The 25,058-nt window shown below is 50.3% G+C and overlaps 1 protein-coding gene across 1 annotated transcript in view; it reads left to right on the plus strand.

Moving 5' to 3' along the window:
• Nucleotides 1-6,343: 6,343 nt before the first annotated feature.
• The window catches only part of LOC116957024 (cadherin-7-like), a 67,848-nt gene continuing 49,133 nt past the window's right edge, over nucleotides 6,344-25,058 (plus strand). The window contains exons 1-3 of the mRNA XM_032978938.2: nucleotides 6,344-6,497; nucleotides 17,482-18,041; nucleotides 22,572-22,670. Of these exons, the coding sequence (XP_032834829.2) occupies nucleotides 17,697-18,041; nucleotides 22,572-22,670 (444 nt within the window). The 5' untranslated portion in view covers nucleotides 6,344-6,497; nucleotides 17,482-17,696. The remainder of the gene's footprint in view (nucleotides 6,498-17,481; nucleotides 18,042-22,571; nucleotides 22,671-25,058) is intronic.

A 25,058-nucleotide genomic window follows, 5' to 3' on the forward strand; every position in this document is an offset into this window, starting at 1 on the left:
AACCCCGTGACTCTTGGGCGAGTTCTCCCCTAGGAGACGGCCCTGGTTGATTGGCAATGAAGCCATCCCATCTGGTCTTTGTTTTGTATCCTCCCCTTCATCACCGATTGATGAATTGATCTGATGGGGTGTTTTGTTGTTGTTGTTTCATCCACACGGATTGCATCCTCCCTCCTCCTCCCTAGATTGTTCTCAGGGTTTTATTTGAACACCATCATCCATAATTCAGGCTTTATTTATGGGGGGGGGGGGGGGAAGGTGACGACTAGATCGCATGAATATATAAATGTGTCGTTAAACCCGCCACCACCCGACACACAGCCACTTAGTGAGGTTTGTGCCACGTGAGCAGAACGTGCCGATTCGTTGCTGGCACCGCACTATCCGGTTGTGTGCTACCGAGTAGATCCGCAACACTTTTACAATCTGACGTTTGGCCAGTAATTGCAACCAGCATCATCAGGCGACAGCCCTCAGACTAGGTGGTTTATTTATTTATTTATCAGGTGTTTTATTTTAATTTGACTCCCACCCCCACGCGTCATTTTCAGAATCAGAACATTGTATCCGTCCCGCAGGAGGAATCGGATGAGCAATGAAGCCCTCTTCCACAAGTGCATGTATACGTACCCACGTGACTTTACCGCGAGAACCAAAGAGTAAGGATCCCTGCACTCACGAAAGCTTCAAATCAAGAATGTTTATATATATAAAATCATCATAAGACCTCCTTTGCCAGTAGCAAAATATGATAATAGGTTTTTACCCTTTTTATCTGGTGACAAAACTGACACCGTTTTTTGTTTTAAAACAAGGGATCATGTTTGCATTCACCGCAATACTCGCGGTCAAAATGCAAACAAGCAAAAAACCCACAGCGCTCTGATAATGCATGGTGCATCGCCCTTGAAGTTGATCGGTCCACACCAGTGACAGCTTTTGTTAGAGCAAAAGTCTCATATGGTGTCCGACCCAGACAACGCCAAAAGGCGCGCAACTCAAAGACAACGCACCATCAGAGTACTGAGAGCCCGGGGTAATGCCGGATAAAAGGGTACAAACCTATCATCAATGTAAATAGATATATATACGTTTACGACTTCCGATATCGGATAGTTTCGCCTTGTTTCAGGGTCAGAACGTTGTATTTGTACCGCAGGGGAAAAGCCGATGAACCTGCCCAGTAAAGGGGGGGGGGGGGGGGTACAGGCTAAGAACGTTGCAAGAAACAACAAACACAGCCCAGAAACAAGATTCGTAGTGCAAAGTAGAAGAACGGTAAACATATTGCCCCAAGCAAACATACAGAGATACAAATGAAATCATCCACATCCTAGCAGGCACAGGTCTGGTCGCATTGCCTGCCCACGCCCATGGGGAGTTCTGCTATTCCGGTAGTTGCGTGCTGGGAGCACAACGAATTACGACTTATAACCTCCCGCTTATGATGAATCAACGCTGCCATTTGTGAGACCGTCTCCCTCACGGTGGGTTCCGAGACCAAACCCGGCACAACGTTCACAGCTGTGAATTGGTCGCGAGAGCCTTCGTGTTAAACAATATCTAATATATACTAGCGGCGTGCAGTTATTGCCTGACATGTTATTGCACGCGGGGTTTAAAGTAAAATAAAATAATAAAAACACAACCCCATCCGTAGCTATTTCGGTCAAAGTGAGTCGGCGGGATGGAGGCTTGGGCCCCACAGTCGAATCTTGGCCGAGACAACCCCACCGCCTCCTCCTCCTCCTCCTCCCCCACCACCAACCCCAACCAGCCCCACAGAGGCCAAAACCCCTAAGATGGCTCGGAAATCATCCTAGGGTGGTGAAATTCAGTGAGGGGAGGTGGGGGGGAAGGGGGGGATGGGGGGGACGTCCCCTTTTATATGCAGGTCACCTCCAAGGCGCAAGTGGCGTGACTGCGACACATCAATATCATCATCATCATCATCTCGATTTAAAGCTTTCGTGACTGCAAGGATTCATCTTCTTTGGTCCTTTCGGTAAAGTCACCGCCACGTAGAATGAGAATAAAATAATAAATTGATAAAATAAAATAACGCAAGAAAATTCTCACGTTGTCCTCCAGACAGTCTCGTCCCTTCACCTGATGAAGGCTGCTTGTGTTGTGGCCGAAACGTCGTGAGAATGTTATTGTGTTATTTTATTTTATCAATTTATTATTTTATCCTCATTCTACGTGGTCACTTTACCGAAAGGACCAAAGACGATCATCATCATCATCATAATTGACACTCGTATCGAAGGCGCCGTCCACGCAATGCCTAGAGGCGCCTTGCAAGAATAAGGATAAAGGCCAGGGGAGAACGAGCAGCTAAGTAGAATGACCTGACTCAAGAAGGCCTTGGATATTTTTTTGTTTTTGTTTTCAAGACGACGAGACTCAAAGGCGCGCCCAGGCGATGGGACGAACGATTTTTTGTTTTTGTTCGTGTGCGGCAACGGTGGCGACTTTCCGCAAACCGCGGCGCGGCCGTAGAAAGTCGCCTCGCTCAGCAGCCCCGGGGGATCGAGGCACGCACGGAAGGTGCCGGAGTCTGCCGATCTTAACGACCCTCAGGGGGGGGGGGGGGGGTTAGTCAGTTTAACACCAATGTCGTTTATAATAGAGGGGGTGGTTTTTTTCTGGGGTTAGGAGACAGCTGCGTTTGCCGAGCTGTTTCGTGAGTTCGCGTCCAATTGAGGCTCCCCTTTAAATTTGTACATCGCAGCTTCCGGCGCTGAGGCAGAAGGTTATACGATTCCTGCCTCAGGCTCTCCCGCTATATGTGTGTTCACCTGATGACGATTGCTTGTGTTGCGCGCGATCGAAACGTCGGTGATATTTATTATTTTTCTTCCATCTACGTGGCTTTACCGAAAGGCCCAAAGGAAACTCGACGGCATTGTCTTTGACAACGTCTCGCCTTCGACAATGCCACCATGCTGCAGAGGGACATGCTTCTTCATGGCCTAGTCTCACCGGTGTCCCTTGACAGCCCGTGAGAGTGTAGAGTGTAACAGCGCCAGCCGGTGGGCAGCAGCGGAAACTGCGTGTCGGCAGGGCGGAGGAACCGGGGCAAGGGTTCACGGAGGACCCCGCCTGGAGGCGCCTCTGGAACCTGCTGCCGGCGGGTTCGAGAAGGGAGGCGCGGCCAGGGCGGAGCCCCGGGGGCCGCTCCGGGAGAATAAAAGGAGCCGAGAGCTGGGGGGCTCGAGGCTGCCATACCGGGAGTGGGACTCAACTCATCGCCGCCGTCGCCGCCGTCGCCGCCGTCGCCGCCGCCGTCGCCGTCCCCGCTAGACGTCGCGTTGCGGGAGAGTCGTCGGCTATCTACGGTGGTCGGCGCTGTCGGCGTGGGACGGCCCAGCGTCGTGCGCAGGCCGCTCTGCGCTCCCGCGGGGAGAGAGGGCGAGAGCGAGCCGCGCGGACGAGGCCGCGGGAGTCGTTTGGTGACGCAGGGTGCCTCCGGGAAACTCTGAATCGTTGACGCCGCGAGAGCGAGAAGCCTCCTGAACTCTGCCGCCCGTTTCAAGACCGGGTAAGGCAGTGTTAACGAGAAGAGATCCGGGGACACGTGGTCATGCGGCGGGTGTTCCGGCGACGAGCCCTGACTGCGGCATTCTGAGCAGTTTGTCACCCGGCAAGGGGATTCATTTGAAAAACGCCAACCGACAATGCCCCACCGCTTACTGTGGGATGCCGTCAAGGGAACGTTCGCCTTGGCGTTGGCTTAAAGCGTGCCTGGGTCTGCTGATGAGACACTGAAAGTCAAAACCAGTCATTGCCTATGCATATCGATCAATTCACAAGCAATTGTTTGCAGCAAGCCTGGCTCTGCTGCTGAGACACTGAAAGTCAAAACCGGTCCTTGTCTCCCTCATATCTGGCAGTTCGCAAGCAATGGTTGAAAAAAACCTGGCACTGCTGATGAGACACTGAAAGTCAAAACCAGTTTCAGACTTGTGACTCAGAGGGGGGGTGGGGATTTTGGGTGTTTAAACTGTTTCAAATGAGCCGAATTAAATTAAAGGCGTGTGTCCGTGGGGCGTAACAACGTGCGCATGGGAACGTTCGGGAGACGTGGGAGGAGAGACACCGCGGAGATAATGAGACGAGGCAGGAAGGGGAGACGAACGCAGACGGGCAAACGCAACGCAACAAAGGTCCCCCGTGTAGCCTTAGCAGACTGTTGGGGCAAGTGCTGTTAGCGAGCAGCAAGCACTACGAAAGTGGCCTGCAACCACGCCCGGCCGCCTTTGTCTCCCGCCAGAGGCTGAGTCGATCTAAGCGCACGGCAACGCAGAACACACGTACATTCGGATACACGGGCACACGCAGACACACACACACACTCACACAGACACACACGCAGACACACACAGACACTCACAGACACATACAGACACTCACAGATACACACAGACACACACAGACACACATACACACAGACACACACATACACACACACTCACACACAGACACACACAGACATACATACACACAGACACACACATACACACACACTCACACACAGACACGCACAGACACACACAAACACACACTCACACAAACACACACTCACAGAAACACACACACACTCACACACACTGACACACTCACAACAACAACCGCCATTCGCCACTAAGTGGCGGTGACGTCACCACGACGCTTGTGCCAGGCCATGTGCACCTTGAGGCCACGTGAAGTGTCGAACGCCCGCTGGCAGGAGGTCACGAGGCAGACCCAGGTGCCACGGGTCGACTGACTGAGATGACTGGCTGATGCACCACATGTACACCCTACTGTGCCAACCTGCTGCGCTTTAGCCACCCGGCGCTCCGCTCGTTGTTGTGAGGGTCGCTCCTTCGCCCTCCGTTGTTGTTGGAGGGCGACTGTCTCCAACTGCCCAGTAGCGTCCTTCACGAGCCTCCTCCACAGAGGCCGATCTTGACACCGCTGGTACCGGTCATCGGCAAATCAACTCAGCTCCACGTCCTCCTGTACCACATCACTCCATCTCTTCTCTAGCCCGTGCCGCGCCCGTTTAGCCCCCTCGAACCGGCCGAACAAAAGCTGTTTCGGCATGCGGTGGCTGGGCATGCGGGCTACATGACCCAGCCAACGCAGCCTTGCCTGCTAGAGGAGCTCACCGATGGGACCTTACCCAGATCTTTCAATGATTTGTGAGCTCCTCACACAATCCAGCCTGGTTAAACCCAGGATGGATCGTAGGCAGGCCAGTCTAAATGTTTCTAACCGGCGAACATGTTCCATTAGGGGGGTCCACGTTTCGCAAGCGTAGAGAAGGGAGGGAATGACCGTGGCCGAGAAGACCTGAAGCTTAGTGCGGATCAACAGACCAGGTAGCTTCTACACAGCGTTACGCAACTGATGAAAATATATTGCCCCTCGATTGATTCGGAGTGAGACCTCTGCTGTTAAACTGGAGCCGGTCATAAGCACACTGCCCAGGTATGGGAAAATCTCCACTCTCTCCACAACTGCCCCATCACCAACTGGGAGTTGTGGGGGTGGAGTGTCCGATGGTACAAAATACCCAGGCAGGTGCTTAGTTTTGGTGGGCTGATGGTAAGGCCCCATCTCTTAGTGGCACGCTCCAGTCTCAGCAGCAGCGTCTCCAACGCCTCCTCTGAATGAGCATCTATTACCAAATCATCGGCATACATAACGTGGTTGAGCAATAGGGCATTGATCAGCCTAACCATTATATATGTACCAAATGGAGATTCCCCCGGTACAGCTATTGAAGGCTTCACGAACTACGTGGTCAAAATAGATGTTAAATAACGTGGGAGCCAGAGGACATCCCTGTCGCACCCCAAGGTGTACAGGGAATGGCTCCGACTCCCAGCCACGTAGTTTTACCCAGGCCCGCTCACCATCATGAAGGTCCTTAATGATCGTGAGCAGTGGGTCAGGGACTCCGAAATCACGAAGATCAACCCAGAGCCCAGGCCTACTGATGGTATCATAGGCCTTGACCAGGTCAATAAAGCAGAGATGTAGGTCTTGTTGGAATTCCCTACACCTCTGCTGTAGCAGACGGACAGAAAATATGGCATCTGTGCAGGACTGCCCTTTCCTGAAACCACATTGGGGCTCCGCAAGCCTCTCCTCAGCGTGCCTGTCTAGGCGATGTTGAACAATCCTTGCCCTGACATCTACCGGCACACTGAGGAGTGAGATGCCGCTGTAGTTGTTACAGTCTGTGCACTCACAAACACACACTCGCACAAACACACACACACGTATCCCCCCCCCTCCACACACACACACGTATCCCCCCACACACACACGTATCCCCCCCCACACACACACACGTAGCCCCCCCCCCCACACACACTCTCACGCACTCCCCGCCCACTCTCTCCCCTCACTACCTCGCCCATCTCTCTGCTTGTCCCCAGCAGCAGCAGGAGGAGGCGACAGATTCCAGCTCAGCGGGAGCGGCTCCTCCACGCGCATCACAGGTACATAGACACACACGCACACAGACACACACACAGACACACACAGACACACACACAGACACACACACATAGACACACACACAGGTACATAGACACACACACAGACACACAGACACACACAGACAGACACACACACATAGACACACACACAGACACACAGACACACACAGACACACACATACACACACACACAGACACACACACAGACACACACATAGACACACACAGACACACACAGACACACAGGCACACACACAGGCACACACACAGACACACACACACACAGACACACAGACACACACACACAGACACACACACACAGACACACAGACACACACACAGACACACACACAGACATACACACAGACACACACACAGACACACACACACAGACGCACACAGACACACAGACACACACACAAACAGACACACAGACAAAGATCCCCGTGTAGCTTGTAGCAGGCTGTTGTGGCAAGTGCTGTTAGCGGATCTGTTTGATTCCATGGGTACGTGTCTAAGGGTGTCTGTGTAAGTTTTTGCCTCAATGGAAGTCCGTTAGCCTTAATTTTACTCTGTGGGTCTCTGTGTGAGCATATGGGTTCTGTGAGTCTATGGGTCTCTGTGTGAGTCTGTGGGTTCTGTGAGTTTATGTATCTCTATGGGTTCCTATGTAAGTCTGTGGGTCTCTATGTGAGTCGATGGGTCTCTGTGTGAGTCTGTGGGACCTGTGAGTCTATGGGTCTCTGTGTGAGTCTGTGGGTTCTGTGAGTCTATGGGTCTCTGTGTGAGTCTGTGGGTGCTGTGAGTCTATGGGTCTCTGTGTGAGTCTGTGGGTTCTGTGAGTCTATGATTTCTGTGTGAGTCTGTGGGTTCTGTGAGTCTATGGGTCTCTGTGAGAGTCTGTGGATCCTTGTGAGTTTACGTGAGTCTATGGGTCTCTATGTAAGTATATGTTTCTATATGTAATTACTGTATATGGGACTCTCTATGTAAGTCTATGGGTCTGTGTGTGAGTCTGTGGATCGCTGTGTAAGTATGTGGCTCTATGTAAGTCTGTGGGTGTCTATGTGAGTCAATCGGTCTCTCTGTGAGTCTGTGGGTCTCTGTAAGTCCATGGGTCTCTCTACGTAAGTCTGTGCGTCTCGATGTAAGTCTGTGGGTCTCTCTGTAAGTCTGTGGGTCTCTATGTAAGTCTGTGGCTCTATGTGTGAGTCTGTGGCTCTCTATGTAAGTCTGTGAGCCTCTATGTAAGTTTATTGATCTCTGTGTGAGTCTGTGGGTCTCTATGTGAGTCTACGGATATTTGTGTGAGTCTGTGTCTCTATGTAATTCTGTGGGTCTCTGTGTAAGTCTGTGGGTATCTATGTGAGTCTATGCATCTATGTGTGAGTCTGTGGGTCTCCATGTAAGTCTGTGGATCTCTGTGTGCGTCTGTGGGTCTCTGTGTGAGTTTGTGGGTCTCTATATAAGTCTGTGGGTCTCTATGTGAGTCTGTGGGTCTCTGTGTGAGTCAGTTGGTCTCTCTATGTTAGTCTGTGGGTCTCCATGTAAATCTGTGGATCTGTGTGCGTCTGTTGGTCTCTGTGTGAGTCTGTGGGTCTTTATGTAAGCCTGTTGGTCTCTATGTGAGTCTATGCATCTCTGTGTGAGTCTGTCGGTCTCTATGTAAGTCTGTGGATCTCTGTGTGCGTCTGTGGGTCTCTGTGTGAGTGTGTGGGTCTCTATGTAAGTCTGTGAGTCTCTATGTGAGTCTATGGATCTCTGTGTGAGTCTGTGTCTCTATGTACGTTTGTAGGTCTCTATGCAAGTCTATAGATCTCTATGTGAGTCTGGGTCTCTATGTAAGTCTGTCGGTCTCTATGTGAATCTATGGATCTCTTGTGAGTCTTGAGTCTCTATGTAAGTCTGTGGGTCTCTATGTGAGTCTATGGATCTCTGTGTGTGTCTGTGGGTCTCTGTGTGAGTCTGTGGGTCTTTATGTGAGTCTGTTGGTCTAGGTAATTCTGTGGGTCTCTGTGTGAGTCTGTGGGTCTCTATGTGAGTCTGTGTCTCTATGTGAGTCTATGGATCTCTGTGTGAGTCTGTGGATCTCTGTGTGAGTCTGTGGGTCTCTGTGTGAGTCTGCGGGTCTGTATGTAAGTCTGTCTATCTCTGTTTGAGTCTGTGGGTCTCTGTGTGAGTCTGTGGGGCTTTATGTGAGTCTGTGGCTATATATGAGTCTATGGATCTCTGTGTGAGTCTGTGTGAGTCTGTGTCTCTATGTAAGTCTGTGGGTCTCTATGTGAGTCTATGGATCTCTGTGTGAGTCTGTGTGTCACTATGTAAATCTGTGGATCTCTTTGTGTGTGTCTCTATGTAAGTCTGTGGGTCTCTGTGTGAGTCTCCGGGTCTCTGTGTGAGTCTGTGTATCTATGTAAGTCTGTGGATCTCTGTGTGAGTCTGTGTCTCTATGGAAGTCTGTGAGTCTCTATGTGAGTCTATGGATCTCTTTGTGAGTCTGTGGGTCTCTGTGTAAGTCTGTGGATCTCTTTATGTAAGTCTGTGGCTGTATGTGTGTCAATGGTCTCTGTGTGAGTCTGCGTGAGTCTGTGTCTCGATGTAAGTCTGTGGGTCTCTTTGTGAGTCTATAGATCTCTGTGTGAGTCTGTGGGTCTCTATGTAAGGCTGTGGGTCTCTGTGTGAGTCTATGGATCTCTGTATGAGTCTGTGAGTCTCTATGTAAGTCTGTGTCTCTATGTAAGTCTGTGGGTCTCTATGTGTATCTATGGATCTCTGTGTGAGTCTGTGGGTCTCTATGTAAGTATGTGGATCCCTGTGTGAGTCTGTGTCTCTATGTAAGTCTGTGGATCTCTGTGTGAGTCTGTGGATCTCCTTGTGAGTCTGTGTATCCATGTAAGTCTGTGGGTCTATATGTGAGTCTATGGATCTCTGTGTGAGTCTATGGATCTCTGTGTGAGTCTTTGGGTCTCTATATAAGTCTGTGGGTCTCTGTGTGAGTCTGTGTCTCTATGTAAGTCTGTGGGTCTCTTTGTGAGTCTTTGGATGGCTTTCTGAGTCTGTGGATCTCTGTGTGAGTGTGTGTCTCTATGTAAGTCTGTATCTCTATGTGAGTCCGTGGGTCTCTATGTGAGTCTATGGATCTCTGTGTGAGTCTGCGGATCTCTATGTGAGTCTGTGTCTCTATGTGAGTCTGTGGGTCTATATGTAAGTCTGTGGATATCTGTGTGAGTCTATGGATCTCTGTGTGAGTCTTTGGGTCTCTATATAAGTCTGTGGGTCTCTGTGTGAGTCTATGTCTCTATGTAAGTCTGTATCTCTATGTGTCTATAGATCTCTGTGTGAGTCTATGGATCTCTTTGTGGGTCTTTGGGTCTCTATGTAAGTCTGTGGATCTCTGTGTGAGTGTATGTCTCTATGAAAGTCTGTGGGTCTCTGTATTAGTCTGTGGGTCTCTGTGTGAGTCTGTGGGTCTCTATGTAAGTCTGTGGATCTCTGTGAAGGTCTGTGAGTCTCTGTGTGAGTCTGTGGGTCTCTATGTAAGTCTGTGGATCTCTGTGTAAGTCTGTGAGTCTCTATGTACGTCTCTGGTTATATGTGAGTCTGTGAGTCTTTATGTAAGTCTGTGGATCTCTGTGTGAGTCTGTGGATCTCTGTGTGAGTCTGTGTCTCTATGTAAGTCTGTGGGTCTATATGTGAGTCTATGGATCTCTGTGTGAGTCTATGGATCTCTGTGTGAGTCTTTGGGTCTCTATATAAGTCTCTGGGTATCTGTGTGAGTCTGTGTCTCTATGTAAGTCTGCGGGTCTCTTTGTGAGTCTTTGGATCTCTGTGTGAGTCTATGGTTCTCTGTGTGAGTCTCTATATGAGTCTGTGGGTCTCTGTGTGAGTCTCTGTCTCTATGTAAGTCTGTGGGTCTTTATGTGAGTCTATGGATCTCTGTGTGAGTCTGTGGGTCTCTATGTAAGTCTGTGGATCTCTGTCTGAGTGTGTGTATCTATGTAAGTCTGTGACTCTATGTGAGTCTGTGGGTCTCTATGTAAGTCTATGGGTCTCTATGTGAGTCTATGGGTCTCTATGAGAGTCTGTGGATCTCTATGTAATTCTGTGGCTCTATGTGAGTCTAGGGATCTCTGTGTGAGTCTGTGTAAGTCTGTCTCTCTATGTTAGTCTGTGTGTCTCTATGTGAGTCTATGGATCTCTATGTGAGTCTGTGGGTCTCTATGTAAATCTGTGGATCTCTGTATGAGTTTGTGGGTCTCTATGTAAGTCTGTGTATCTATGTAAGCCTGTGGATCTCTGTGTGAGTCTGTGTCTCTATCTAAGTCTGTGGGTCTCTATGTGAGTCTATGGATCTCTGTGTCAGTCTGTGGGTCTCTATGTAAGTCTGTGGATCTCTGTGTGAGTGTGTGTCTCTATGTAAGTCTGTGGGTCTCTGTGTGAGCCTGTGGGTTTCTATGTAAGTCTGTGGATCTCTGTGTGAGTGTGTGTCTCTATGTAAGTCTGTGGGTCTCTGTGTGAGTCTGTGGGTCTCTGTGTGAGTCTGTGGGTCTCTTTGTAAGTCTGTGGATCTCTGTGTGAGTCTGTGGGTCTCTATGTGAATCTGTGAGTCTCTATGTAAGTCTGTGTGTCTCTTTGTGAGTCTGTGGGTCTCTATGTAAGTCTATGGATCTCTGTGTGAGTATGTGGGTCTCTATGTATGTCTGTGGGTGTCTGTGTGAGTCTGTATCTCTATGTAAGTCTGTGGGTCTCTATGTGAGTCTATTGATCTCTGTGTGAGTCTGTGAGTCTCTCTGTAAGTCTGTGTGTCTCTATGTGAGTCTGTGTCTCTATGTGAGTCTATGGATCTCTGTGTGAGTCTATGGATCTCTGTGTGAGTCTGTGTCTCTATGTAAGTCTGTGGGTTTCTATGTGAGCCTATGGATCTGTGTGAGTCTGTGGGTCTCTATGTAAGTCTGTGGTCTCTATGTGAGTCTATGGATCTCTGTGTGAGTCTGTGGGTCTCTCTGTGAGTCTATGGATTGCTGTGTGAGTCTGTGTCTCTATGTAAGTCTGTGGATCTCTATGTGAGTCTATGGATCTCTGTGTGAGTCTGTGGGTCTCTATGTAAGTCTGTGTTAAGTCCCTGGTCACCATCACTTGCGCACCTGGTATAATTACTCTTGGAGAGGGTGTGCAAAGAGTATTGTGTGTGGTGAGTTGTGGTGAGTGTGTGGTGAGTGTGTGGTGAGTGTGTGGTGAGTGAACGTGGTGGTGAGTGAACGTGGTGAGTGAACATGGTGGTGCGTGAACGTGGTGTGTGGTGAGTGAACGTGGTGTGTGGTGAGTGAACGTTGTGAATGAACGTTGTGAGTGAACGTGGTGGTGAGTGAACATGGTGGTGAGTGAATATGGTGGTGAGTAAACGTGGTGAGTGAACGTGGTGGTGAGTGAACGTGGTGGTGAGTGAACATGATGAGTGAACGTGGTGGTGAGTGAACGTGGTGAGTGAACATAGTGGTGAGTGAACATGGTGTGTGGTGAGTGAACGTTGTGAGTGAACGTTGTGAGTGAACGTGGTGGTGATTGAACATGGTGGTGAGTGAATATGGTGGTGAGTGAACGTGGTGGTGAGTGAACGTGGTGGGTGAATGTGTGGTGAGCTGTGGTGAGTGAACGTGGTGAGTGTGTGGTGAGTGAACGTGGTGGTGAGTGAACATAGTGAGTGAACGTGGTGGTGAGTGAACGTGGTGAGTGAACATAGTGAGTGAACATAGTGAGTGAACGTGGTGAGTGTGTGGTGAGTGAACGTGGTGGTGAGTGAACATAGTGAGTGAACGTGGTGGTGAGTGAACGTGGTGAGTGAACATAGTGAGTGAACATAGTGAGTGAATGTGGTGGTGAGTGAACGTGGTGGTGACGTGCGGGAAACGCACGCACAGATTCGCAGGAAGGACACGGGATGAGCGCCCTGAACGGACGGGAATTTGTTTTTGTTTAAAGGAAGCGGAGAGCTTCTGGTGTCTGTGTTTGTGTGGGGAGCGGTGGCGCTCCGGTTAGGCGGCCGGGCGTGGTGCTAAACCACCCATCCCCTCGTGTTCCGCAGTGCACATTCATAGGTGCTGCGACTCGCTAACAGCACTTGCCCCTACAGCCTGCTACAGGCTACACGGGGGAACTTTGTCTGTGTGTTAGGTGCTGCTCGCTAACAGCCTTTGCCCCAACAGCATGTTATAGGCTACACGGGGGATCTTTGTCTGTGTGTCTGTGTGTTAGGTGCTGCTCGCTAACAGCACTTGTCTCAACAGCCTGCTACAGGCTACACGGGGGATCTTTGTCTGTGTGTCTGTGTGTTAGGTGCTGCTCGCTAACAGCACTTGCCCCAACACTTTGCTACAGGCTACACGGGGGAACTTTGTCTGTGTGTCTGTGTGTTAGGTGCTGCTCGCTAACAACACTTGCCCCTACAGCCTGCTACAGGCTACACGGGGGAACTTTGTCTGTGTGCCTGTGTGTTAGGTGTTGCTCGCTAATAGAACTTGCCCCTACAGCCTGCTACAGGCTACACGGGGGAACTTTGTCTGTGTGTTAGGTGCTGCGAATCGCTAACAGCACTTGCCCCAACAGCCTGCTACAGGCTACACGGGGGATCTTTGTCTGTGTGTCTGTGTTAGGTGCTGCGACTCGCTAACAGCACTTTCCCCAACATCCTGTTACAGGCTACACGGGGGAACTTTGTCTGTGTGTCTGTGTGTTAGGTGCTGCTCGCTAACAGCACTTGCCCCAACAGCCTGCTACAGGCTACACGGGGGATCTTTGTCTGTGTGTCTGTGTGTTAGGTACTGCTCGCTAACAGCCCTTGCCCCAACAGCCTGCTACAGGCTATACGGGGGATCTTTGTCTGTGTGTCTGTGTGTTAGGTGTTATTCGCTAACAACACTTGCCCCAACAGCCTGCTACAGGCTACACGGGGGATCTTTGTCTGTGTGTCTGTGTGTTAAGTGCTGCTCGCTAACAGCACTTGCCCGAACATCCTGCTACAGGCTACACGGGGGATCTTTGTCTGTGTGTCTGTGTGTTAGGTGTTTCTCGCTAACAGCACTTGCCCCAACAGCCTGCTAAAAGCTACACGGGGGAACTTTGTCTGTGTGTCTGTGTGTTAGGTGCTGCTCGCTAACAGCACTTGCCCCGACAGCCTGCTGAAGGATATACGGGGGATCTTTGTCTGGTTTGTAAGGGTGCCCTGGTGATCCCCATCTTTATTTTTTCAGAAAGGGGACCGCTCTCATTTCGTTGGCAGGGTTCGTGCTGATGAGAAGCTTGCGGAGCCCCCAAAGTCGTTTCAGGAGATGTTGACTACCTCGCCTGGTACACAGGAGGTCGTGGGTTCGATCCTGGCCCTGTCGCCTGCTGTATATTTGTGATGAGATGTTGACTACCTCGCCTGGTACACAGGAGGTCGTGGGTTTGATCCCTACCCTGACGCCTGCTGTATATTTGTGATGAGATGTTGACTACCTCGCCTGGTACACAGGAGGTCGTGGGTTCGATCCCTACCCTGACGCCTGCTGTATATTTGTGATGAGATGTTGACTACCTCGCATGGTACACAGGAAGTCGTGGGTTCGATCCCTACCCTGACGCCTGCTGTGTATTTGTGATGAGATGTTGACTACCTCGCCTGGTACACAGGAGGTCGTGGGTTCGATCCCTACCCTGACGCCTGCTGTATATTTGTGATGAGATGTTGACTACCTCGCCTGGTACACAGGAGGTCGTGGGTTCGATCCTGGCCCTGACGCTTGCTGTGTTTGGAGTTTGCGTGTCTCTCTCTCTCTCTTTCCCTGCGATGAGATGTTGACCTCCTCGCCTGGTACACAGGAGGTCGTGGGTTCGATCCTGGCCCTAACGCTTGCTGTGTTTGGAGTTTGCGTGTCTCTCTCTCTCTTACCCTGCTTGAGATGTTGACCACCTCGCCTGGTTTACAATTGGATCGGTCACTTTGATCCCGACCCCACCACATTTAGAGTACTATACATTGCCACACGATGATGATGAATGATGATGAATGATGATGAAAAGCCACCTCGATGAGCCGCTAACATTTGTGGTGGGCAGGTGGCTCCTGACAAAGAGCTACGGGCAGGTCGACGAAACCTAAATCGTTTCTAGAGTTGAAGCTTTCGTGACTGCAGAAATCGCCATACCCATTGGTTCTCTCGGGTGAAGACACTTGTGCAGGAATTAAAACAAATAACATTCAAATGAAATCGCAGGCAAAATTAAAGTGAATCACACGACGTCTCGCGATTTATGAACGTTTTATTTTATGTCTACATCCGTGCCTTTACACTTCAGCTGCCTTAGGGTTTTACATTCACGTCCTCCGTATCTCCGGTCTAATACTCCCACCCTTACACACCACCACCACCATCACTAGGGTGTTTCAGTCGTGAAAAGTTGTCTACCATACAACTCTCACCCGACACTACCCCCCACCCTTCCCCCATCCGTGGTACTTGAGTAGCTTGCCCAGGAGTTCCACTAATCCCCGTCACTTAACACTACCCCTCCCACCATACGTGGTACTTGAGTAGGGGGGGTGTGAGTGGTGAGTGTGAGTGGTGAGTATGGGTGGTGAGTGGTGAGTGTGAGTGGTGAGTGTGAGTGGTGAGTGTGAGTGGTGAGTGTGCGTGGTGAGTGTGGTGTGAGTGTGAGTGGTGAGTGTGAGTGGTGAGTATGGGTGGTGAGTGTGAGTGGTGGGTATGCGTGGTGAGTGTGGTGTGTGAGTGGTGAGTATGCGTGGTGAGTGTGAGTGGTGAGTGTGAATAGTGAGTGTGAGTGGTGAGTGTGAGTGGTGAGTTTGCGTGGTGAGTATGAGTGGTGAGTGTGAGTAGTGAGTATGGGTGGTGAGTGTGAGTGGTGAGTGTGAGTGGTGAGTGTGGGTGGTGAGTATGCGTGGTGAGTGTGGTGTGAGTGTGAGTGGTAAGTATGCGTGGTGAGTGTGAGTGGTGAGTGTGAGTGGTGAGTGTGAGTGGTGAGTATGCGTGGTGAGTGTGAGTGGTGAGTGTGGGTGGTGAGTGTGAGTGGTGAGTGTGAATAGCGAGTGTGAGTGGTGAGTATGCGTGGTGAGTATGAGTGGTGAGTGTGGGTGGTGAGTGTGAGTGGTGCGTGTGAGTGGTGAGTATGGGTGGTGAGTGGTGAGTCTGAGTGGTGAGTGTGAGTGGTGAGTGTGGGTGGTGAGTATGCGTGGTGAGTGTGGTGTGAGTGTGAGTGGTGAGTGTGAGTGGTGAGTATGGGTGGTGAGTGTGAGTGGTGAGTGTGAGTGGTGAGTGTGATTGGTGAGTGGTGAGTGGTGAGTGTGAGTGGTGAGTATGGGTGGTGAGTGTGAGTGGTGAGTGTGAGTGGTGAGTGTGAGTGGTGAGTATGGGTGGTGAGTGTGAGTGGTGAGTATGGGTGGTGAGTGTGAGTGGTGAGTGTGAGTGGTGAGTGTGAGTGGTGAGTATGGGTGGTGAGTGTGAGTGGTGAGTGTGAGTGGTGAGTGTGAGTGGTGAGTATGCGTGGTGAGTATGGGTGGTGAGTTTGAGTGGTGAGTGTGATTGGTGAGTGGTGAGTGGTGAGTGTGAGTGGTGAGTATGGGTGGTGAGTGTGAGTGGTGAGTGTGAGTGGTGAGTGTGAGTGGTGAGTATGGGTGGTGAGTGTGAGTGGTGAGTGTGAGTGGTGAGTGTGAGTGGTGAGTGTGAGTGGTGAGTGTGAGTTTATGAATACTCCCAGGGGGCTGCTCACAGGAAGTGGCCTGGATGACCCTCAGGATGTATCCCAGCCATAGGAATGTGGAATTTCCACTAATGGCTTTTGAGACTACCCCCTACCACAACCCCTACCACATCACTACCTTTACCCCTATCACAACCCTTACTCCATCACTACCCTTACCCCTACCACAACCCCTACCACATCACTACCCTTACCCCTACCCCTATCACAACCCCTACCACATCACTACCCTTACCCCTATCACTACCCTTACCCCATCACTACCTTTACCCCTACCCCCTACCACAACCCCTACCCCTATCACAACCCCCATTCCATCACTATCCTTACTGTACCCCTACCACAACCCCTACCACATCACTACCCTTACCCCTATCACAACCCCTACCACATCACTACCCTTACTGTACCCCTATCACAACCCCTAGCACATCACTACCCTTACCCCTATCACAACCCCTACCACATCACTACCCTTACCCGTACTCCTATCACAACCCCTACCACATCACTACCCTTACTGTACCCCTATCACAACCCCTACCACATCACTATCCCTACCCCTACCACAACCCCTACCACATCACTACCCTTACCCCTATCACAACCCCTACCACATCACTACCCTTACCCCTACCACAACCCCTACCACATCACTACCCTCACCCCTATCACAACCCCTACCACATCACTACCCTTACCCGTACCCCTATCACGACCCCTACCACATCACTACCCTTACTGTACCCCTATCACAACCCCTACCACATCACTACCGTTACCCCTATCACGACCCCTACCACATCACTACCCTTACCCCTATCACAACCCCTACCACATCACTACCCTTACCCCTATCACAACCCCTACCACATTACTACCCTCACCCCTATCACAACCCCTACCACATCACTACCCTTACTGTACCCCTATCACAACCCCTACCACATCACTACCCTTACCCGTACCCCTATCACAACCCCTACCACATCACTACCCTCACCCCTATCACAACCCCTACCACATCACTAACTTCACCCCTATCACAACCCCTACCACATCACTACCCTTACTGTACCCCTATCGCAACCCCTACCACATCACTATCCTTACCCGTACCCCTATCACGACCCCTACCCCAATGAAACAATGGATCCCTATGATGACCCCTAACCTTTAGCAACTCCTGCTCGACTCCTGAACGCTAACCTCTCTCTTCTGCTCCCTGTAGGTGGCCCGCTTGGCCTGCGACGGAGTTCAACCTGACGAAATGCAGCGCCTCTGACTGCAACAGCCAATCACGCCCCGGAGTCGGGAAGTTCAAAAAACAAATGTCGAGCCATCGCTAGGCTCGTGAAACGAGGGCGTTTCATCTCACCTGAAACTTTTCTCAAACTAAATCCCTTATTCGACAAATTTTTTTTTTCATTCTAACCAATATCCGAAATGGCCATAACGCACCTCCTTCCCTGCTGCTTCCTATTGGCTGTTGAGCTGGCTGCGGGGACCCACGTGACCGCGGCCACCCAACCGGAGGGCGGCAAGAGGGCGGGACTTGTCGTGGAATGGGCGGAGCCTTCGCTCGATGGGGCGTGGCCTACCGGGAAGTGGGCGGGCCCCCAGGGCAAATGGGCAGGGTTTGCCTTTGACGGGGCGGGGCCTGTGCCGGAAGAAGGCGTTGGGCCTACCCACGATGGCGGACCCAGGAGGCGGATCCCGAGGAGCTGGGTGTGGAACCAATTCTTCGTGGTGGAGGAATACACGGGCACCGAGCCGATCAAAGTCGGACGGGTAAGTCGCGTGGTCCCTCCGCCAAGCAGTCTGTTGCTGCCTTCAGAGAGGGACTGTGGTGGTGGTCGTGGTGGTGGATCATCCGCGCTCCTACCCATATTGCCCGCACTCCACCACGGCCATATCTGGCGGCGGATCACTCCTTCATTCCACAACGCCCCCATCCCCCACACCACCCAAGCAAGCTCATCCCTCCGTAATGTCCATGATAGAGGTTTTTGGGGATTATATCGCGTGAATGTCAATGTGCCGTTAAACCCGCCACCACCCGACGCACAGCCAGTTAGTGAGGTTTGTCACGTGAACAAAACAAAGCATGCCGATTCGTCACTAGTGCAGCAACACCGGTGTGTTGGAGGGTACACCCACAACATTTACGATTCGAGGATGACGTTTTTGCCAGTAGTTACAGCAACCAACATCATCAGGCAACAGTCAAAGTTGTGGAGAAATCCTCCTCCTGTTTTGATCTTAAATAGAGGGATGAATGTGATGTCATCACTTGTGAGTCGATCAGGTAGGAAGGCCAGAGAGAGAGGAGGGGCCAATGTACGCGTATAAATTACAATGGATAGCCATTACTGTTTGGGTTAATCATAGGGTAATCAACATTCATTATCTCTTGATTTAAAGCTTTCGTGACTGCAGGGAAACAATAAAATAATAAAAATATAAAACAGTAAAATTCTCACGACGTTTCGACTGCAACACATGCAATCATCATCAGGTGATGATCATCATCAGGTTCCTTACGATGAAAAGGATGAAGCTGAAACGGGAATAGGCGGGGCTTAAACAGGAAAGGGCGGGGCCTAAACAGGAAAGGGCGGGGCCTAAACAGGAAGGGATGGGTTTTTTACTTCAAACTTTCGTGATTGCAGGAATTCAGATTCTATGGTTCTTTAGGTAAAGTCACCGAGATGGAAGAAAACAAATAATAACAATAAAATAATAAAATCTAAATGAGAATAAAGTCATCAGGAACGACCGCTTGTGTTGCGATCGAAACGTCATGACATTTATTATTATTCATTTTTCACTCACTTTTATTTACATTTGTATTACTTCATTGTTATTATGATTTTTTCTTCTTTGGTTCTTTCGGTAAAGTCACGTAGAATGAGAATAAAATAATGAATTAATAAAATAACACAATAAAATTCTCACGACGTTTTGGCCACAATACAAGCGGCCTTCATCAGGTGAAGGGACGAGACTATCTCGAGGACAGCGCTGGAGCGAACACAGCCAAGCTCACTCCAGCGCTGTCCTTGAGACAGTCTCGTCCCTTCACCTGATGAAGGCCACTTGTGTTGTGGCCGAAACGTCGTGAGAATTTTATTGTGTTATTTTATTAATTCATTACTTTATTCTCATTCTACGGGACTTTACCGAAAGAACCAAAGAAGATGAATCCTTGCAGTCACGAAAGCTTTAAATCGAAATAATTATTTTTTCTATCTGCGTGGCCATAGAATGCGAATAGAAAGGGATGTAGCCTAAGGAGCAAGGGGGGGCAGGGCCTTCTCTACCGCCGCTGGACGCCCATGAAACAGCGCGTTGTACCTTTCCCAGCTGCTATGATGACAGTGCAATAATCTACAACACAGCGAGGAAGGCCGCTATGGCGCTCAGAGGCGGGACTCTCCTCGCGTTCAGGAGCTGAATGCCGATGTCGAGGTCTCATCGGCACAATTGGAGGGCTTGAGCAGAGAGGTTGCACTGCGTTGCTACCCCCTCCTCCATTGAGGGAGCACAGCCTATTAGGGGCCGTCCGTAAATGACGTCACGCGATTTTTGACCCCCGACCCCCCCTTCGTCACACGGCGTCACAAAAAGTCAGACCGCCCCCCCCTCCCCCTTAAAATATGACGTCACTAAGCTCCTCCCCCCCCTAAGAAATAAAATAAAACACATGCTTCAAATTGCTTTAAACTATCGTCACTGTAGTTGCGTATGTAACGTGGCGCTGCACTCTGATGTTGTAGGAAGAACACATCGATTACAAAGTCTATTTAATTAAGTGGAACGTGTTGTGTCTGTGTTTATATTTAAAGTTGCGCAATTTTGACGTGACGTCACATTACTCAAACCCCCACCCCCCCCCCCACGTCACACATCTTCACAAATGTAAACGTGCTTCAAATCGCTTTAAACTATTGTCACTGTAGTTGCGTATTTAATGTGGCGCTGCACTCTGATGTTGTAGGAGTGTTGTTATAACAATTGGCGTTGTTATAACAATTCTATATTTAATTAAAATTGCGCATTTTGACGTGACGTCACATTTCTCAACCACTTCCCCCTCCTCCTCGTCACACATGGTCACAAATGTCTGACCCCCTCCCCCCCCTAGGAGCGTGACGTCATTTATGGACGGCCCCTTAACAGTGGGTTTTCTACGTGGTCCACAAATTGGGTTTGCGTGGACACAGTCGCACTTACAGTATGCCGTGTCTTTCATTGTCCATTTCTGAAAGAGGCAATTTTTCGCAGCATGCATCTCTAACGATCGCACCTGCGTTCGAATTCACGACTCTAGTTTTGCTTAAGGTGCCTTGAAAGCACAGAGCAGGTGGGCCACCGCTAGAGAGAGGTCGTCTCCCACCCACTCCCCTGGAGAATTGCACCCGATTGACCTGCAACATTTATGAAGGCTGCGATTAAAACACATTCTCCTGCGGAGGGAGCTGGTGGGAACGTTGGGTTGCTCGGTCAGTGGCCAGGGGTCAACAACAACGGCGGCACCACGTGGTGCATTCCGCACAATATGTCCGACTGTGAGGGCGGGCACAAGCCGGCGTGAGTAGGTTAAACGTTGAGTTTTATGAGGGCACCACGGGGTGACCAGCCCCTCCCCACCCAGCCCCACCCCTCCCACCCAGCCCCTCCCCACTCTCCCCTCCCTACCAGGCCCCTCCCTCCCCACCCAGCCCCTCCCCACCCTCCCCTCTCCACCCAGCCCCACCCCTCCCATTTTTGGATGCACGACAGACGGACGGACACAATAATCCCCTGTGGGCTGGTGGTGGTGTCACCAGGAGGTTCCTACACAGTACTATCATATCTGCCTGGACATCCGGACACATGAACGCCGACATCACACCGATGCACAGTGTCCACAACATGGGAGTTGTCATTGATCGTCAGGGCTGCAGAACCTCGACACTTCACTCCCCACATCCCTCCCCTCCCCGTTCACCACGACACTCACCTCCCTATATCTCCTAAGACCCACACACCTGTGCCGCATAATACACTCACCTGTGACCCATAATACACTCACCTGTGACCCCATAATACACTCACCTGTGACCCCATAATACACTCACCTGTGACCCATAATATACTCACCTGTGACCCATAATATACACACCTGTCCCCCATAATACACTCACCTGTGACCCATAATATATACACCTGTGACCCATAATACACTCGACTGTGCCGCATAATACACTCACCTGTGACCCATAATACACTCACCTGTGATCCCATAATACACACACCTGTACCCCATAATATACACACCTGTGACCCATAATATACACACCTGTGCCGCATAATACACTCACCTGTGACCCATAATATATACACCTGTGACCCATAATACACTCACCTGTGCCGCATAAGACACTCACCTGTGACCCATAATACACTCACCTGTGACCCATAATACACTCACCTGTGATTCCATAATACACACACCTGTGACCCATAATATACACACCTGTGCCGCATAATACACTCACCTGTGTCGCATAATACACTCACCTGTACCCCATAATACACTCACCTGTGACCCATAATACACTCACCTGTGACCCATAATACACTCACCTGTGACCCATAATACACTCACCTGTGACCCATAATACACTCACCTGTGACCCATAATACACACACCTGTGACCCATAATACACTCACTTGTGACCCATAATACACATACCTGTGACCCATAACACACTCACCTGTGACCCATAATACACTCACCTGTGACCCATAATACACTCACCTGTACCCCATAATACACACACCTGTACCTCCTAATATACACATACCTGTGACCCATAACACACTCACCTGTGACCCATAATACACTCACCTGTGACCCATAATACACTCACCTGTACCCCATAATATACTCACCTGTACCCCATAATACACACACCTGTACCTCCTAATATACACTCACCTGTTACCCATAATACACTCACCTGTGACCCATAATACACTCACTTGTGACCCATAATACACACACCTGTACCCCATAATACACTCACTTGTACCCCATAATACACACACCTGTGACCCATAATACACTCACCTGTACCTCCTAATATACACTCACCTGTGACCCATAATACACACACCTGTGACCCATAATATACTGATCTGTGACCCATAATACACACACCTGTACCCCATAATATACTCACCTGTACCCCATAATACACACACCTGTACCTCCTAATATACACTCACCTGTCACCCATAATACACACTCACCTGTACCTGTGCCCCCCTAGGTTCACCTGGAGGCTGACCAGGGTGATGGCTCCGTGCGCTATGAGCTGTGGGGGGAAGGAGCTGGGACCGAGTTCACAGTGGACACAAGCACGGGGGAGGTGAGGATGGGGAGATGGTCGCTCATCTGTACGCTCACCTGTGCACTCACCTGTGCACTCACCTGTCCACTCACCTGTACACTCACTTGTGCACTCACCTGTCCACTCACCTGTACACTCACCTGTACACTGACCTGTACACTCACATGTACACTCACCTGTACACTCACTTGTGCACTCACATGTACACTCACCTGTACGCTCACCTGTGCACTCACCTGTCCACTCACCTGTACACTCACTTGTGCACTCACCTGTCCACTCACCTGTACACTCACCTGTACACTCACCTGTCCACTCACCTGTACACTCACTTGTACACTCACTTGTACACTGACCTGTACACTGACCTGTACACTCAGCTGTACACTCACCTGTACACACACTTGTACACTCAGCTGTACACTCACCTGTGCACTCACCTGTCTACTCACATGTACACTCACCTGTACACTCAATTGTGCACTCACATGTACACTCACCTGTACAATCACTTGTACACTGACCTGTACAATCACCTGTAAACTCACTTGTACACTCACCTGTACACTAACATGTACACTCACCTGTACACTCACCTGTCCACTCACCTGTACACACACCTGTGCACTCACCTGTCCACTCACCTGTACACTCACCCGTGCACTCACCTGTACACTGACCTGTACATTCAGCTGTACACTCACCTGTAAACTTACCTGTACACACTTACTTTTACACTCACTTGTACACTGACCTGTACACTCACCTGTACACACACGTGTACACTCACCTGTACACACACCTGTACACTCACCTGTACACACAGCTGTACACACACCTGTACACGCACCTGTACACACACCTGTACACACACCTGTACACTCACTTGTACACTCAGCTGTACACACCCTTGTACACTGACCTGTACACTCACCTGTACACACACCTGTACACGCACCTGTACACACACCTGTACACACACATATGCTCACCTGAGCACTGACAGTGAGTGCTCTTGCAACACGGTAGACGCCTTTAGGACAGGCGCCACGCCAAACGGAAAACGTGTGAAGCCAAAATAATTCCCCGTGAAAAAAAAAGAAGACAATAATATTTGACGAGATAGACGATTTGCGCACTCGCGCGCACACACGGAGTAACATCGCGTCGCGCACTGTACCGCTGTGCCGCGCAGACTCAGGTAAAGCAGTTGTCCGTCGGCCGCCCAGAAACTGCATTAGAAAGGTCCTCGTTCTGCGCTATAACGGTGCACGTTACACGCTGTGACGGTGCACGTTACATGTTATGATGGTGCTCGTTACACGTCATAACGGTGCACGTTACACGTCATAACGGCGCACGTTACACGTCATAACGGTGCACGTTACACGTCATAACGGTGCACGTTACACGCTATAACGGTGCACGTTACACGTTATGACGGTGCTCGTTACACGCTATGACGGTGCACGTTACACGTTATGACGGTGCACGTTACACGTTATGATGGTGCACGTTACACGCTATAACGGTGCACGTTACACGCTATAACGGTGCACGTTACACGCTATAACGGTGCACGTTACACGCTATAACGGTGCACGTTACAGGTTATAACGGTGCACGTTACACGTTATAACGGCGCACGTTACACGCTATAACGGTGTACGTTATAACAGTGCACGTTACACGCTATAACGGTGCACGTTACACGTTATAACGGTGCACGTTACACGTTATAACGGCGCACGTTACACGTTATAACGGTGCACGTTACACGCTATAACGGTGCACGTTACACGTTATAACGGTGCACGTTACACGTCATAACGGTGCACGTTACACGCTGTGACGGTACTCGTTACACACTATAACGGTGCACGTTACACGTTATAAGGGTGCACGTTACACGCTATGCCGGTGCACGTTACACGCTATAACGGTGCACGTTACACGCTATGCCGGTGCACGTTACACGCTATGACGGTGCACGTTACACGCTATAACGGTGCACGTTACACACTATAACAGTGCACGTTACACGCTATAACGGTGCACGTTACACGTTATAACGGTGCACGTTACACGTCATAACGGTGCACGTTACACGTCATAACGGTGCACGTTACACGTCATAACGGTGCACGTTACACGCTATAACGGTGCACGTTACACGTCATAACGGTGCACGTTACACGTCATAACGGTGCACGTTACACGTCATAACGGTGCACGTTACACGCTATAACGGTGCACGTTACACGCTGTGACGGTACTCGTTCCGCGTTATAATGACGGTACGCCTTCCGCGTTCTGTGAGAAGTATTCCCGAATGGTAGAAGCATGCGTTAGGATTATTTGGCTCCTCTGAATCATTTCTATGCGAGAAACAATTTTGTTGAGCTG

Source organism: Petromyzon marinus, chromosome 69 (genome assembly GCF_048934315.1).
Source record: "Petromyzon marinus isolate PM22_M1 ecotype Great Lakes invasive population chromosome 69, UKy_Petmar_22M1.pri1.0, whole genome shotgun sequence".
Lineage (NCBI taxonomy): Eukaryota > Metazoa > Chordata > Hyperoartia > Petromyzontiformes > Petromyzontidae > Petromyzon > Petromyzon marinus.